Genomic DNA, 15,286 nt, shown 5'->3' with positions numbered 1-15,286 from the left:
AAGAAGTATTTTTGAAAAGAACCAAAACCTCACACTGAATCCCGTTACTCAGACAGCTAATTAATTTAATGTTACATTTTGATATTTATCCTTTCAACACATGAATAAGGGTGTGTGTGTGTTTTTATATTTTAGGGGTATTTGGACTTTCTTTTGTTAAACCAAAATATGATTATTCCAGGCACACACCGTTTTGTAATGTTTTTTTGACACTATGTCCCACGTGGCTCTCAATGTCAGTGGAGATACGAGCCATTTAAACGGCTGCACAGGAGAAGCGTTACCTCAGAGAGACTGCGGATTTGGTTCCAGACCACTGCAATTAAGTGAATATCTCAGTAGAGCGAGTCATGACTTTCTTTGGTTTCCCGGTGCATATGAAAGTTATGTTTACACTATATTGTGGCCTATCACAACATCTTTAAAAAAAAAAATCAATGTGTAAGTAAATAATAAAAATAAAAATTAAGCTAAGTAAATTAAATAAAAAGTCAATATAAAGTATTTTTTTTAAGATTTTATTTATTTGAGAGAGAGAGGGATCACAAGTACGGGGAGAAGGTCAGAGGGAGAGGGAGAAGCAGACTCCCTGCTGAGTAGGGAGCCCGATGTAGGGCTCAATCCCAGGACCTAGGATCATGACCTGAGCTGAAAGCAGACGCTTAACCAACTGAGCCACCCAGGCGCCCCCATACCTTAATTTTAAAATTCTTTCTTGCAAAAAAATTCTAACCATCATCTGAGCTTTCAGTGAGTCATAATCACTGATCACAGATCATCATAACAAAGGTAGAAATAGGAAAAGTTTGAAATATGTAATTACCAAAATGTGACACAGAGACATGGGGGGAGCAAATGCTGTGGGGAAAACGGTGCTGATAGACCTGTCCAACACAGAGCTGCCACAGACCTTCAGCTTGTAAAAATGCAGTCTGGGAAGTGCAGTAAAGCAAAGGGCAATAAAACGATGTATGCCTGTATTCATTTTATGAGCATACTGTAATTTATTTAACCAGTACCTTATTAACTAAGGTTGATTCTGTATTACCACAGTACTATAAACATCCTCATACCTCTTCCTACTGTTGTCCATTGATTTCCTTAGAATACATTTTGGGATTTCTGTGTTAAAGTAAACATTCTACATTAGTATTATGACGTCATAATGAGCATTCTTGATCTTTTTCAATCTCATAGACCAAAACAGCTCTTCTCAAATTTACATTTTTTTTTAAAGCATGCTTAGTTTTTTTTTTTTTTTTTTAAAGATTTATCTTAGAGCATGCACGTGCCGGAGTGGGAGAGGATCTCAAGTAGGTTCCCCGCTGAGCGCGGACCCCCGCCCCCAGGCAAGACTTGAGCCAAAATCAAGAGTCAGTCAAAGGGTGCCTGGGTAGCTCAGTCGGTTAAGCGTCTCCCTTCGGTCATGATCTCAGGGTCCTGGGATCGAGCCCTGAGTTGGTCTCTCCGCTCAGTGGGGAGTCTGCTTCTCCCTCTCCCACGCCCCCTGCTCGTGTTCCCTCTCTCACTGTCTCTCTCTCTTGCTCTCTCTCTGAGAAATAAATAAAATCTTTAAAAAAAAATTTTTTTTAGGGCACCCGGGTGGCTCAGATGGTTAAGCATCTGCCTTCGGCTCAGGTCATGATCTCAGGGCCCTGGGATCCAGCCCTGCATCAGGCTCCCTGCTCAGCGGGGAGTCTTCTTCTCCCTCTGCCTCTGCCGCTCTCCCTGATCATGCTCTCTCTCTCTCTGTATCTCTTGTGTCTCAAATGAAGAATTAAAATCTTTAAATAAATAAATAAATAAAAATTTAATGTAAAAAAAAAAGTCACTTAACTAACTGAGCCACCCAGGCACCCCTATTTATTTTTTAAAGTAGGCTCCATGCCCAACGTGGGGCTTGAACTCACAACCCTGAGATCAAGAGTCACATGCTCTACCATCTGAGCCAGCCAGGTGCCCCGGCAAATTTACATTTTTGAGAACTCAGGAGGTCAAGTATATTTTTTATATGTGTTATTTGCCATTGGTGGTTCAGTTTTCGTGATTCCCCCTTCCTGTTCCTTTTGTGACTCCCTGTTCCAGTTCCTCCCATTTTTCTGAGTCTTCCATTTCTTTTCCACTCCTTTATTATAGATTAATGATATTAACTGTCAGAATTTTGGTTATCAGTTTTTTTCTAGTTTCTTACAGCTGTTTTCCCTGCAAGGAAAAAAAGGGGTTTTTTTGCAGTCAAATTTATTTTATTTTTTTTTTCAAAGATTCTATTTTTACATAATCTCTTCCCCCAACTGTGGGGCTCGAACTCACAGCCCCGAGATCCAGAGTTGCATGCTCTCTTGACTGAGCCAGCCAGGCGCCCCAGCATTCACACTTAATGGACTTTTTCTTTATACCGTCTAAGGTATTGTGCTTAGAAAGTCCTTTCCCATCTAAAAATTAACCTGATTTTTTAAGTCAACTGTATTTTTTACATTTAAATAATGCCTGTCATTTCTTTTGACATAGTGTGAAATGGGAGTCTAGGTTTCATTTACAAACAGTAAACCAGTTTTCTCAATATCATGTATCAAGTACATTTTTCTACTAATTTGGAATTTCACCTTTATTTCACACCTTTATGTGTGAAATATCCATAATCCAATGAGGTTTATTTCTGGACTCAGAAGCCTAGTCTCTGAATCTCTTTATCCTATGTCAGTAACAGTCTTTTTTTTTTTTTAAGATTTTATTTATTTATTTGAGAGAGAGAGTGAGCACGAGTGGGGGGTGGAGGGGGAGAGGGAGAGGGCTCCCCACTGAGCAGGGAGCCTGACGCGGGGCTGGATCCCAGGACCCTGAGATCATGACCTGAGCCGAAGGCAGAGCTTGACTGAGCCACCCGGGCATCCCTGTACTGTTATTTATCGTTATTACCATTATTTAAGAGACAGTCTGAGGGAACCTTTGAAGAGTCCTCTGAAATGACAGTAGTCAGCTGTTTCATTCGTTTTTAGTTTTAAATTAGAATTTCTGTGTGTGTGTCTGTGCTCACGGTAGAATTTTTTTTGTTAATTCTAGCAGACACATGGCGTCCTGTGAGTTGCAGGTGTCCAGTGCAGTGATTCCAGGCTTCTGTACTTTTCCCCGGTCTGTTCTTCAGCTCAGGGCCTCTCATACGCCGCCATGACGTGTGAATGCTTGCTGCTGATGTCTCAGGAATCTTCCTCCTCATGTTTAGAAAGTACTATTCCAGTCTCATTTATTTTACGTTTTTTTTATTTTTTTATTTTTATTATTATTATTTTTTTATTTGTGAGAGAGAGAATGAGAGAGAGCACGAGAAGGAGGAGGGTCAGAGGGAGAAGCAGACTGACTCCCTGCCGAGCAGGGAGCCCGATGCGGGACTCGATCCCAGGACTCCAGGATCATGACCTGAGCCGAAGGCAGTCGCTTAACCAACTGAACCACCCAGGCGCCCAAAATGTCATATTTTTTAACCCATAAATATAATTGAATTCATTCATAGGTTTCCTGTTGTGATATTACCCCTGCATTCCTAAAATAAACCCAGAGTGGCCATCGTGTGTTATTCTTCTAGCGTGCACCTAGATTTAATAGGTCTTTGTCCCTTTGTGGTGTCAGAATTGTGTTAATCTCACAAAATAAGCTGGATAATGTTTTTTTCTTGTTTTCCGGAACTGTTGATAAGAGCACAAATTATTTTTCTATTTGAAGGTGTCTTCCTGGTATGATCTCTTCAGCATTATGCTTTTTTTTTTTTTTTGGTCCTAGTTCTTTGACCACTTTAATTTTTTACTTAGCTCTTGGTCAGTTTGTTGGTTTCCTGTGTCTTGGGACGATTTTTTAGTCATTTGTATTTTTCCAGAAATCATTTATTTCATTCAGACCTATTAGTTACATGAGAGTGTTCCCTCACAGCTTCTTAAAATCTCACTTTTCTCATTTGCATACTGTGCACTTGCTACTAAATACTGATCGTACTGGATAGAATTTGTCTACTGTGTTGAATTTGAAGAACCAGCTCTTACTTTTATGGACCAGTTCTGCCTTCTGCCTTGGGAGAAGGGCTTTATTTGCTTCCCGATCCATTAATGTCTACTTTGAGTGCTAACGCTTCTTTCTTTCTTTCTTTCTTTTTTTTTTTTTTGAAAGATTTTATTTATTTGACAGAGAGAGCATGAGTAGGGGGTAGGAGCAAGGAGAGAGCAAGAAGCAGGCTCTCCGCAGAGCAGGGAGCCCGATGCGGGGCTGGATCCCAGGACCCCGGGACCATGACCTGAGCTGAAGGCAGACGCTCCACCGACTGAGCCACACAGGCGTCCCTCTCTCCTTTCTATTGTTGGGGTTTTTCACAGTTGAAAATGTATTTCTTTTTTACTTAATTTTTTTAAATTTTATTATTTAATTTTTTTTTTCAGATTTTATTTATTTATTTGATAGAGAGAGATACAGTGAGAGAGGGAACACAAGCAGAGGGAGTGGGAGAGGGAGAAGCAGGCTTCCCGCAGAGCAGAGAGCCTGATGCGGGACTCGATCCCAGGACCCCGGGATCATGACCTGAGCCAAAGGCAGACGCTTAACGACTGAGCCACCCAGGCACCCTATTTAAATTTTTTTTTTTTTTAAGATTTTATTTATTTATTTGAGACAGAGAGAATGAGAGACAGAGAGCATGAGAGGGAGGAGGGTCAGAGGGAGAAGCAGACTCCCTGCCGAGCAGGGAGCCCGATGCGGGACTCGATCCCGGGACTCCAGGATCATGACCTGAGCCGAAGGCAGTCGCTTAACCAACTGAGCCACCCAGGCGCCCCTTTTAATCTTATTTTTGAGTAATCTCTACACCCAGTGTGGGGCTTGAACTCACAACCTCGAGATCATGAGTCTCATGCTCCACCCACTGAGCCAGCCAGGCACCCTTTATTAATTTTTATTATTTATTGCAAAAGAAATGCATCCTTGTTGAAAAAAGTTTATACAGAAGCATATCAAGTGAAAAGTAAAATTGAAACTCCCCTTCTCCCCTCCCCTGTCAATCCCACTCATCCCCGTAGATGATGGTAAAAACTGAGGGGAAAGTCTTTCTAGAACCAGTTCTACTTTTTCTATGCATTTATATATACATAGGTTTTGTTTCAGATTAAATCCTTTTTCTGGGTAAGGAATCACCAGCCAGGTAACCGGTAGCCATCACTGTATCTCATGGTTGGGGGTTGACTGGGCTGAGAGAGGCAGGTACTTCTTGACTAAGGGCCCTGTGATTGCAGGCAGGTTGGCAGGGGCAGCAATCACTGAGGCTTCCTGTCTTGCTTGTCTGTCTTGGGGCTGAGAAGGGACTCAGTGAGCTGGGACTGGAACAGCAGAGGCTTCTCAGGCACCTCTGTCCTCATGTGGTCATGGCTCCAGGGTAGCCAGAATTCCTCCGTGGAAGCTCAGAACTTCAAAGGTATATGCCTCTAGAGGGAGAGCCAGGAAGAAGCTTATGTTGCCTTCATTAACATGGCTGCAGAAATCACAGCAACATTTCTGCCGCTTTTTACTCAAGACAGACCCTGAGGCTGCCCAGGTTCAAGGGTCGGGAATGTAGATTGGTGGGAGGTGTGACAGAGAAGTTACAGAAACCATCACACGTGGCTCTGGCTTTAACATAAATGGTGTTACTATAGGGACACCTGGGTGGCTGAGTCGGTTGAACATCCGACTCTTGGTTTCAGCTCCAGTCGTGATCTCAGGGTCGTGGGATCGAGCCCTGCTTGGGCTCCATGGTCAGCACAGAGTCGGCTTGAGATTTCTCTCTCCTTCTTCCTCTGCTCCTTCCCCCCGTGCTCATGCTCTCTCTCTCAAATAAATAAATCTTTTTTTTAAAAAATGGTGATACTATACAGAGTTAATGAGATACCTATTGCTCTAGGATTTAACATTTTCTCCTGGAGCTTTCTTCATGTCATTATACATCCATCTACAGCATTCTTCGTTACAGTTGCATAGGGATCTGTGATTCGTCTGCTACATGAGTGATAAATATCTATTGGTCGACCCAGTTTTCCCTTTTTTCAAATAGGAGTGGCTTCATTTACTCACACTGGAGTAGACAAGTGGCAGACCAGCCTCTCATTCTCTCCCGAGTGCTTTATTTCTGGACAAAGCCCTTGACATTCAGATGGGAGAGGTTTGGGTCCTCCCTCGTTCTCCACAGCAGCAGAGAATGTCCCCTGGAAAATGGGATGGGACCATTTCACCCATGATTTAGGGAAGGAAGGAGGCAGAGTGTCAGTTAAGGTTACCTACCACCTCGATCTAGCGATCCAGGCCTTTTTTTTTTTTTTTTTAATTACTTTGTACCTGAAGAACTTTGTTGATCTTTGTCAGCAACTTGATTGTTGAATAAATACACAAAACTAACCTTGACAAGGGAGTAAAATTTCAGAATATTCCCTTAAATTCTGATTTTTTTTTAAGATGTATTTATTGAGAGAGAGAGAGAAAATCTCAAGCAGACTCCCTGCTGAACATGGAGCCCGACGCAGGGCTCAATCTCACGCCCCTGAGATCATGACCTGAGCCGAAATCAAGAGTCGGTTGCTTAACCGACTGAGCCACCCAGGCGCTCCCCGCTAAATTCTGATTTTTAATACGTTTTTCTTCTAGAAGGTGGTGGGGTTATTTTCCTTTTGGTTTGTTTGTTCAGTTGATTGCTATTTTATAGAGCTAGTTAGCACAACTAGATGTTTGTAGGAAAGAGACAGGAATGTAAATACCCTGAATTTTAAAGATGTAAGGTTTGTGGAAAACGGGACAAGTTTCTCTTATTTAAACTTGTATATTTTATGTCAATCAGGTTGGAGTGATTGATTTTTCCCTCTACCTTAAGGATGTGCAGGATCTTGATGGTGGCAAAGAGTAAGTACCACCCTGCATGCTGCGCTCTTCACGTTTCATGAAATTCTGGCAAAGAATGCTACATTTGTGTTTGCTTTGTGGGCCATTTTCATTTTCATTAGGCGTTTTTAGTTACAGAAGTAATACATTAATATTCCCATGTGCAAGGAATTGAGCTCTGCAGAATAGAAAGGACAAGTGAAACGTCCCCATTCACACTGTCCCCCCCATCTCCAGCTCAGTCCCCTCAGAGGAAGCTTCTCGTGTCCCCTCCCAGGGCTTTTCTAAATGCCTTGCGGGGATATATTTGTTGGTAGTACAATTTGCCTTATGGTTTGTTTGAATATGAATGGGACAGTACTATTATGTAGACATAAGTTGCCTTTGGGCTTGTCCTTTGATCCTGGCGTGTCTTGGATGTCTCTTCATGCCACGTGTAGCTCTCCTTCGTGCTGCTAACAAGAGCATTCTTTTATTTTTATTTTTATTTTTTTGACTTTATGCCAATGTTTTTATTGTTATGTTAATCCCCATACATCATTAGTTTTAGATGTAGTGTTCTATGATTCATTGTTTGCATATAACACCCAGCGCTCCATTCAGTACGTGCCCTCTTTAATACCCATCACCAGGCTAACCCATCCTCCCACCTGCCTCCCCTCTAAGAACCCTCAGTTTGTTTCTCAGAGTCCATTGTCTCTCATGGTTCATGTCCCGCTCCAATTTCCCCCCCTTCATTCTTCCCCTCCAAGAGCATTCTTTTAAAGGAGCTATTCTGGGAAAAAAGAGAAGTAAACAAAGCAAACAGTGTGTATAACTTGCTACCATTTGAATTATGATAAAGAATATACATCCATATGCACATGTTGCACTTCCACGCGCATGGCCTGCTTCTAGAGGAGCATATGGACCTGCTCACACTGGCTGCCTGGAGAGGAATTGGCCGGGGGCCGGCATGGGGGGGAGCTTCACTGTAAACCCTTGGGCTGTGTTTGACTCTTTTGCCACCTGTCTTTCCAACGTGTTCCCGTAAGGATTCTCACAGTCTCTGTCCCAGCAGCACACCTTAGCTGGCAGTGGGAACCCCATTAATGCTTCAGGCATCTTGAGTACAAGGATTCACCCACTTGAGACTTAAACAAAAATGTATTCTTGGGGCGCCTGGCAGGCTCGGTCGGTAGAGCATGCAACTCTTGATCTTGGGATTGCAAGTTTGAGCCCCGTGTTGGGTATAAAGATTACTTAAAAATAAAATTGATATATAGTTAATGTAAAGAAATGGAAATAAACTGATTATCAATAAGGAGATAATTGAATAAATTATGGAGCATTCAAAATATTCCACTCTGTGACATATTATGCAGCCATAACAAATTTGACCGACGGGGTATAGTAGACTTACAGGGATTTCCACAAGGTATTATCGAGTGAGGAAAGTATGATACTGAGAAATGTATATAGCTGCCCCCTGAACAGCACAGGTACGAACTGCACAAGTCTACTTATACACAGATTTTTTTTTTTTTCAGTAAATACAGGACAGCACTGTAAGTGTGTTTTCCTTATGATTTTTTTTTTTTAAGATTTATTTATTTTAGAGAAGGGGAGGGAGGGGCAGAAGGAGAGGAGGGGAGAATCCCAAGCAGACGCTGCGCTGAGCGTGGAGCCTGGCTCGGGGTTCGATCTCACAAACCTGAGATCAGACCTAAGCCGAAATCAGGAGTCGGCCACTTAACCGACTGCACCATCCAGGCGCCCCCCTCCACCTTATGATATTCTTAATAACACTTTCTTTAACTTATTTCATTGTAAGACGGGAGTATATAATACACATAACACACAAAATGCGTGTTAATTGATTATGTCATTGGTAAGGCTTCCAGTCAATAGTAGGCTATTAGTGTAAGTTTTTGAGGAGTCAAAAGCTATATGCAGAGGTTGGCACCCCTACCCTTGCATTATTCAAGGGTCAACCATATATCATTTTTGTAAACCTAAGAAATCCCTAGTGTATTTTTTGTGTTTCAATTACATATCCTATCTATATAATACAGATGGATATTATGATATGCATATAGGCTCCACAGACTATTCATGTGGGTTACCTGCAGAGCTATGTGAAGGGCAGAACAGGTAAAAGAAAAAAATCGACCATGCTGAATAATGCAGGCACCTGTGTAGAATGATCCCTGTGTGAACATACGTATATATGTATGTATGTAAAGAAATTGGGGGCTGGGGGGCGAGTCTAACTTTAAAATGTTCAACCCTTTTTTTTTTTAGCCAGACCAGTCAGCTTTATGTTTTGAAAAGCCTTTGGTCTCCTTTTCTGAGCCACGCTCTTTCCCTTCCGCACGACAAGGGCTATTGCATCCACCACCTCAAGGGAGGGCCATTTGCACATGGCCGTCGGTGTTTGCACCTTGCATGCCAGATGGCTTTCTCTCCTCTTCCCAAATGCCTGGCCTGCCAGGGCAGGAGGGTGTCTGCCCGAGGTCTGCTCACGTTTCTGCATCTCCCAAGGCCCTGGCTGCTGTCCCCACCACACCCCACCCCTTGGCCAGCTTTGCTCTCTGTTCACTCCGGGACCAGGACCAGGCAGACATTATTACTGAGGTCTGACTGTCCCTTGGTTTCCTGATGATACTGGTACTTCCTCAAGGTGATCCGCACATTGGGGGATGGTTACAAAGTATTATCCACGAATTAAAGGAATTTCTCTCTTTTTATGCTCTTTTTAAAAGGCACGAAAGAATTACTGATGTCCTTGATCAAAAAAATTACGTGGAAGAACTTAACCGGCACTTAAGGTAGGACGCGCTCCTTTTTCCAGTGTTACAGTTCCTTCTCAATACCCGATAATCATTTCATGGAACATTTTTGAATCGCCATATATATTCATAACTGACTTTTTTTCCAATCCAAGAAAGAAGGTTATCATGCTTGTGTGTACAGACTGGAGAAGTATGATTTCTTGATAAGGAGCTTTGGGAATTCTTGGGTTCTTTGTTTTGTGCAGTTAGGCAATGTAGAAAGCAAACAGATTACACCTTGAGTCTCCACCCCCCACCCCTCAGCCACCCAGTTGGAAGTTGGGAAGCACTGTTCCTGCTGGGAATCAGCACGCATCCCTCTGGGGTGCCGGGGCAGGATAATAAAAGGGTTGGAAAACCACCAGGCTAGACCTTTGACGACAGTTCAGTAGCAAATAGCAGGCGTCTGTACCTTGATTTTTCAGTTTATTGGAAAGCTGCTGTTCTGTTTCATGAAGCACTGGCCGAGGGCGGTGTTGGTGGCGAGCGGGCAGAGATGCTCAGTCTGATTGGTGGGGAGACCTGTTGTCGCTGTGTCTCTGAATCCCCTCCAAGAGTGTGCGGTGCACCGTAGCCCCGCTCCACGGTAGCAGCCCGGCTGCCCCAAGCGCCCGAGAGACAGCTCAGGGAGCTGGCACGTCATTGCAAAATGGGAGAGCTGCTCCACGGTCTCCTTAGGTGTGACATTGGCTGCTATTGTGAGAGATTCTTGATAGGTCCCTCATTTATGGAGCGTTTTTATAAGGAACAGAGGTCAGATTTTAGCAAATGCCCTTTCGCATCATTAAGGTAATCATGACTTTTATCCCTTAATCTGTGTTTGATTAGTAGATGTCTTCATACTGAGCCATTTCTGTATCACAGGGATAAACTCTACTTGATTGTAGTTTTATTTTTTAAAGATTTTATTCATTTGTGAGAGAGAGAGCATGAGTGGGAGGAGAGGCAGAGGGAGAGGGTGAAGCAGACACCCTTCTGAGCTGGGCGCCTACCTCAGGGCCCGATCCCAGGACTCTGGGATCACGACCTGAGCTGGAGGCAGACACTTAACCGACTGAGCCACCCAGGCACACCTTGAGAGTAGTTTTAAAAATCATTTTTTAATATGTAAACTGACCTAATTATTCTGTAGTTTTTCTTCTCTGGCTTGGTGTCAGGGTTGTGCAGCTTCACAAAATGAATTGGGAAGAGTTTCTGGTTCGTGAGCATTATTTGCTCCTTGAAAACACAAAACTTGGGGCACCTGGCTGGCTTAGTCGGTGGAGCATGCGACTCTTGATCCCAAGGTTGTGAGTTTGAGCCCCATATTGGGTGTAGAAATTACTTTAAAAATTTTTTTCTTAAAGAAAACAGAAAATGTGAAGCTCAAAGCCTTTATTGAGGCAGTACTTTGCCAATTTTCAGTTTTTCCTAAGTATGGTTATCTAGATTTTTTCCTTCTGAGGATATGTCTCTTTTGGTCATTTAGATTTTCTAAGAAAAGCATAAATTTTAGTGACATCTTCTAAGTTATACAGTTGGAATAGAACTGAAAATTGTGGGGCACCTGGGTGGCTCAGTCGTTAAGCGTCTGCCTTCAGCTCAGGTCATGATCCCAGGATCCTGGGATGGAGCCCCGCATTGGGCTCCCTGCTCAGCAGGAAGCCTGCTCCCTCTCCCACTCCCCCTGCTTGTTTCCCTCTCTCACTGTGTCTCTGTCAAAAAAATAAAATCTTAAAAAAAAAAAAAAAATGAAAATTGTATACTTTTAAAATTTGTAATTCCCAGGGAGCCTGGGTGGTTCAGTCGGTTAAGCATCTGATGCTTGATCTTGGATCAGGTCTCGATCTCAGTCATGACTTCAAGCTCCCCCCCGCCCCCCGTTGGGCTTCACCCTGAGTTTGGCGCCTACTTAAAAAAACAAAAGCAAAAACAAACCCTGTAATTCCTTCCATATCTTTTGTGTTCCCTTTCTCATTTTGTGTCACTTTGTTTTAATTTTTCTCCCCCCTCAATGCTCGAACCTTGATTCATTAGCCTTGCCAGGTTTGTTTCTTTGTCCTCCCCTTACTGGCAAAAGGCACCAGTTTGGGGCAGTAGGGCCTGTTGCCTAAAAGTACAGGTTCTGGAGCCAGACCACCTGGATTCAGATCCTGGCGCCCCTCCAGAGGGGGATGATCGTGAGTGAGTTTTCCAGTGTAAAGTTACGGTTTTCTCATCTGTGAAATAGGAAACAGTAAGATTTGCCCACAGTGTCATGGGGAGGGTCACATGAGCTGATGCATTGGAAGTGCTTGGAACAAACAGGGCCTGGTACATCATCCAAAAAGGAAGTTACTGCTTGTTAATGTTGCTGTATTTTTTTATCAAATTTACATTCGTTTGACATGTTTTTCGGTAGGAAAGTAGTACAGATTAAAGAGTATTTGAAAAATGAGGCAAAGTGTAAAAAAAAAATTAAAAAACCACCTTTGCTCCTACAACCCCAAAGTACCAATATCTTGTTACAGATATTGATCTAGATACATGGCCGCCAGCACTTTTTGGTTCCCATCTATCGTGTTAGGGAGAAAAAAAACTATTTCTTTTCCAGTTGGCTAAAAGAGAAATGGATAGCGTATTTTGGGAGAAAGACATTGAAATCTTTGTAGTAAATGTATACACATGCACACATACATACATATTTAGAATTCTCATCTCTGAGTTCATTGGAGACCCTCGACTCTCCATCCATCGCACAGGAAACCTAGGAATCTGTTCTCATCGTTCACAGGCTGGGGAGACAGCCTTTATAAGCTCACTGCTACTTAATGTGTTGTTTTCTCTAGCTGCACAGTTGGGGATCTTCAAAGCAAGATAGATGGCTTGGAAAAGACGAATTCAAAGCTTCAAGAAGAGGTTTGTAACTTACTGAAGTTCTTAGAACAGAATGGCCCAAGGTGAAGAGACAGTATGGTTGGTGTATCCGAGCAGAGCTTCTCACTGGTCGGAATGGGAATTGCTAAGTTTGGGTTGAACTGCACGGGGTGGCGGGGGGTCAGGCGTTCTCAGAGTTCTGCATCCTCAGAATGTCCGTGTTCAGCGCTGTCTGGGGCTTCCTGTGAGCCGGTGCAGCTGATCATGAGCCAGTTCTAAGGGACTTAGGTTTTACCACCTCACAGTGCACCCGGGGAAAACCAGGCGTCCTTGGGAAAGCCCAGCTCCTGTGGTGAATGTGCTTCTCTCTTCCTCTTTACCCACCTTCCTCTGATGTAGTCTGTCCCCCTGCTGCCCAGAAGGCACAGACTCTGTTACGAGGTAAAAGTAACCCTCGCCCACCCCTTCTGTGTTTCGGCCTCTCAGGAGCATGGAACCAGTCTCCCCACAGTGTGGTCTTTCTCTGCTTTCTCACTAGGAAGAGAGAGAATGAAAGGACAGGAAGAAGGAGGGCTGAGGCCGAGGAAGAAAGCTTGCTGCCAGCTGCCCGGCAGTCTTCTTGGTGGACACATCTTGTCTCCTGTTAGCAGGAGGGGGGTTGCTCAGCCTTTCTGAGGCTTTCCACAGGTAGCGGTCCCTGGCTACTCGGGCCTCCCCACCAGGTCTCCCTGGGGAGGAAGAGGGCTGTGACAGGGGCCAGGGCGTGACCCCCACCTCGGTGTGGAGGCAGGTTACGGCCAAAGGAGAGACGCAGAGCATGCCTCTGTATGGAGGGCCCAATTTAAGGCGTCCTTTAAACTGACTGCTCTCTCCCATGGGGCCAGCCCTGAAAAGCTTTAAGGAGAGGAGCTCAGATTTGTGTGAGGAGAAGGAGATTCAAAGGTGGCCTTCATAGATGGGCTTCCCGGGAGCAGCTTCACCACACTTAGAATTGGAGGACCCCGTTTCCCTTGGGTGGGTGGGCCTCTGGGCCTCAGTTTAGGTAGGCAGGTCTTTGGGCCTCATGTTCTCATCTCCAGATTAGATGATAACCCATACCTCACAATGTTGTTGTAGAAATTAGGTAAGTGTTATATAAATGTGCCTAACACACTTGGCGCGTGGAGACATTAGTCGATTTTAGATCAAACAGATTGATTCTTTGTTCTCCCTGGTGAGGTGGCATACTTTCAGTGATGGTGTAATTTTAGCTTTTGGAACTAAACAGCTGGGTTATTTTTTTCTTTAAAGGTCAACAATTGTAATAGGAAACACGCTTTAGAGAAAAGTCTCTCTCTTCAGGGTGTGCTCTCTCCATCTTCAGAGAGCAGATGGGAATTAGCGTCCGGCTTCTGCCTGCTTCTTCCCTGGTAGCAACTAGCACCTCCCAGAGCTTTAAAGTTTCTTATTTAGGTGCAGCAACTTATGGTTAGTCGTGGGTTCTGAGTCCACTTGGACTTAGATGCTGTTGACGACGAGGAGCAAGGAGTTCAGTGCCTCAGGGCCCCCCTCAGTGAGTGACGCCAAGAGCACAGCCAGTTCCGGTCTTCTTTCCCCTCCGCCAGCCCGCGCTTCTCTCTCCAGGCTGGGTTCGGAGGCTGGATAAGGAGAGGTCGGTGGGTGTGCTCACGCCTCTGCCTGCCTCTCCTGAGAGCCTCCCCTCAGCAGGTCTGCGAAGGTGTCCTGTTTGTATACACTTGGCCCTAAACGGTGGTAACTCACGGACAGGAAGATGCTCTCCAGGGCCTGCCTTCAGTGGTTTGGTTGTGATTCCTCCCCCAGAGGCTTTCACTCTCCCGCTAGGGATAAAATACCCTTTTGCTTCTTGGCTGGAAACACTTCAAAAGCCCATAATCCCTTTGCTAAGTAAGAGCTACTGTTATCATTGGTGTTTACATAGTCCCCAACTTTTCCTACCCATTTTTAACCTAGGTGACTTTTTTTTATTTCGAGATGAGAACATCCTTTATAAACCCACCTTTTTTCCTTATCGACATTTCACCCTAAGCATGTTCTCAAGTCACTAAAAGCCTTTGCAGACATTCTCATAACTACATGTTTGTCTGCCCAGTGGCGCCCACTGCCATTCGTTAAACCTTTTCTCCAGTATTGGACATTCAAGTGTCTGTCACAGTTTCTGTCCGTAAATTTTTGCCCACATTAACTAGTTTGCTCTCGTTTTTTTAAAACTGTGTCAGTATATTACCTATTTAAAACCAAGAAATAAAATAAAAAACAAAATATCAAATACGTGGAAATCCATCGTCACTTGCGAAGGTGCCAGACGTCAGCTTTTAAATTTGGAACGGTAAGATTAATTTTGACGTTAAGAAACATAAAAATCTTTCTTCATCAGCTTTCAGCTGCAACAGACCGGATTTGTTCGCTTCAAGAAGAGCAGCAACAATTAAGAGAACAAAACGAGTTAATTCGCGAAAGAAGCGAGAAGAGCGTGGAGGTGAGATGCTGGCCCCACGGCAGGGTGGCGCGCCACACGCACGTGCACGTCATGCACGCGCGCGTCCCCGACAGACAAGCTCCCTGCGGGGTGGTGACAAGGGCCGCACGCACGCACGTGTCCCCGGCCGACCGCAAGCTCCCTGTGCGATGGTGACGCAGGCCGCACGCACGTGCACGTCATGCACGCGCGCGTCCCCGACAGACCTCAAGCTCCCTGTGCGATGGTGACGCAGGGGGCACGCACGCGCGCGTCCCCGGCC

At 44.3% G+C, this 15,286-nt stretch overlaps 1 protein-coding gene across 1 annotated transcript in view; it reads left to right on the top strand.

Moving 5' to 3' along the window:
• The window catches only part of RUFY1 (RUN and FYVE domain containing 1), a 59,957-nt gene that overhangs the window by 17,351 nt on the left and 27,320 nt on the right, over positions 1–15,286 (top strand). Inside the window, exons 6-9 of the mRNA XM_035029391.1 lie at positions 6,839–6,900; positions 9,624–9,689; positions 12,500–12,569; positions 14,923–15,024. Coding sequence (XP_034885282.1) covers positions 6,839–6,900; positions 9,624–9,689; positions 12,500–12,569; positions 14,923–15,024 — 300 coding nt within the window. The remainder of the gene's footprint in view (positions 1–6,838; positions 6,901–9,623; positions 9,690–12,499; positions 12,570–14,922; positions 15,025–15,286) is intronic.

The sequence above is a fragment of the Mirounga leonina genome, unplaced genomic scaffold, assembly GCF_011800145.1.
Source record: "Mirounga leonina isolate KUSES-001 unplaced genomic scaffold, KU_Mleo_1.0 Mir_239, whole genome shotgun sequence".
In the NCBI taxonomy this organism is placed as follows: Eukaryota; Metazoa; Chordata; class Mammalia; order Carnivora; family Phocidae; genus Mirounga; species Mirounga leonina.
Note: the sequence above shows the minus strand (reverse complement) of the source record. Positions and strands in the feature narration are given on the sequence as shown.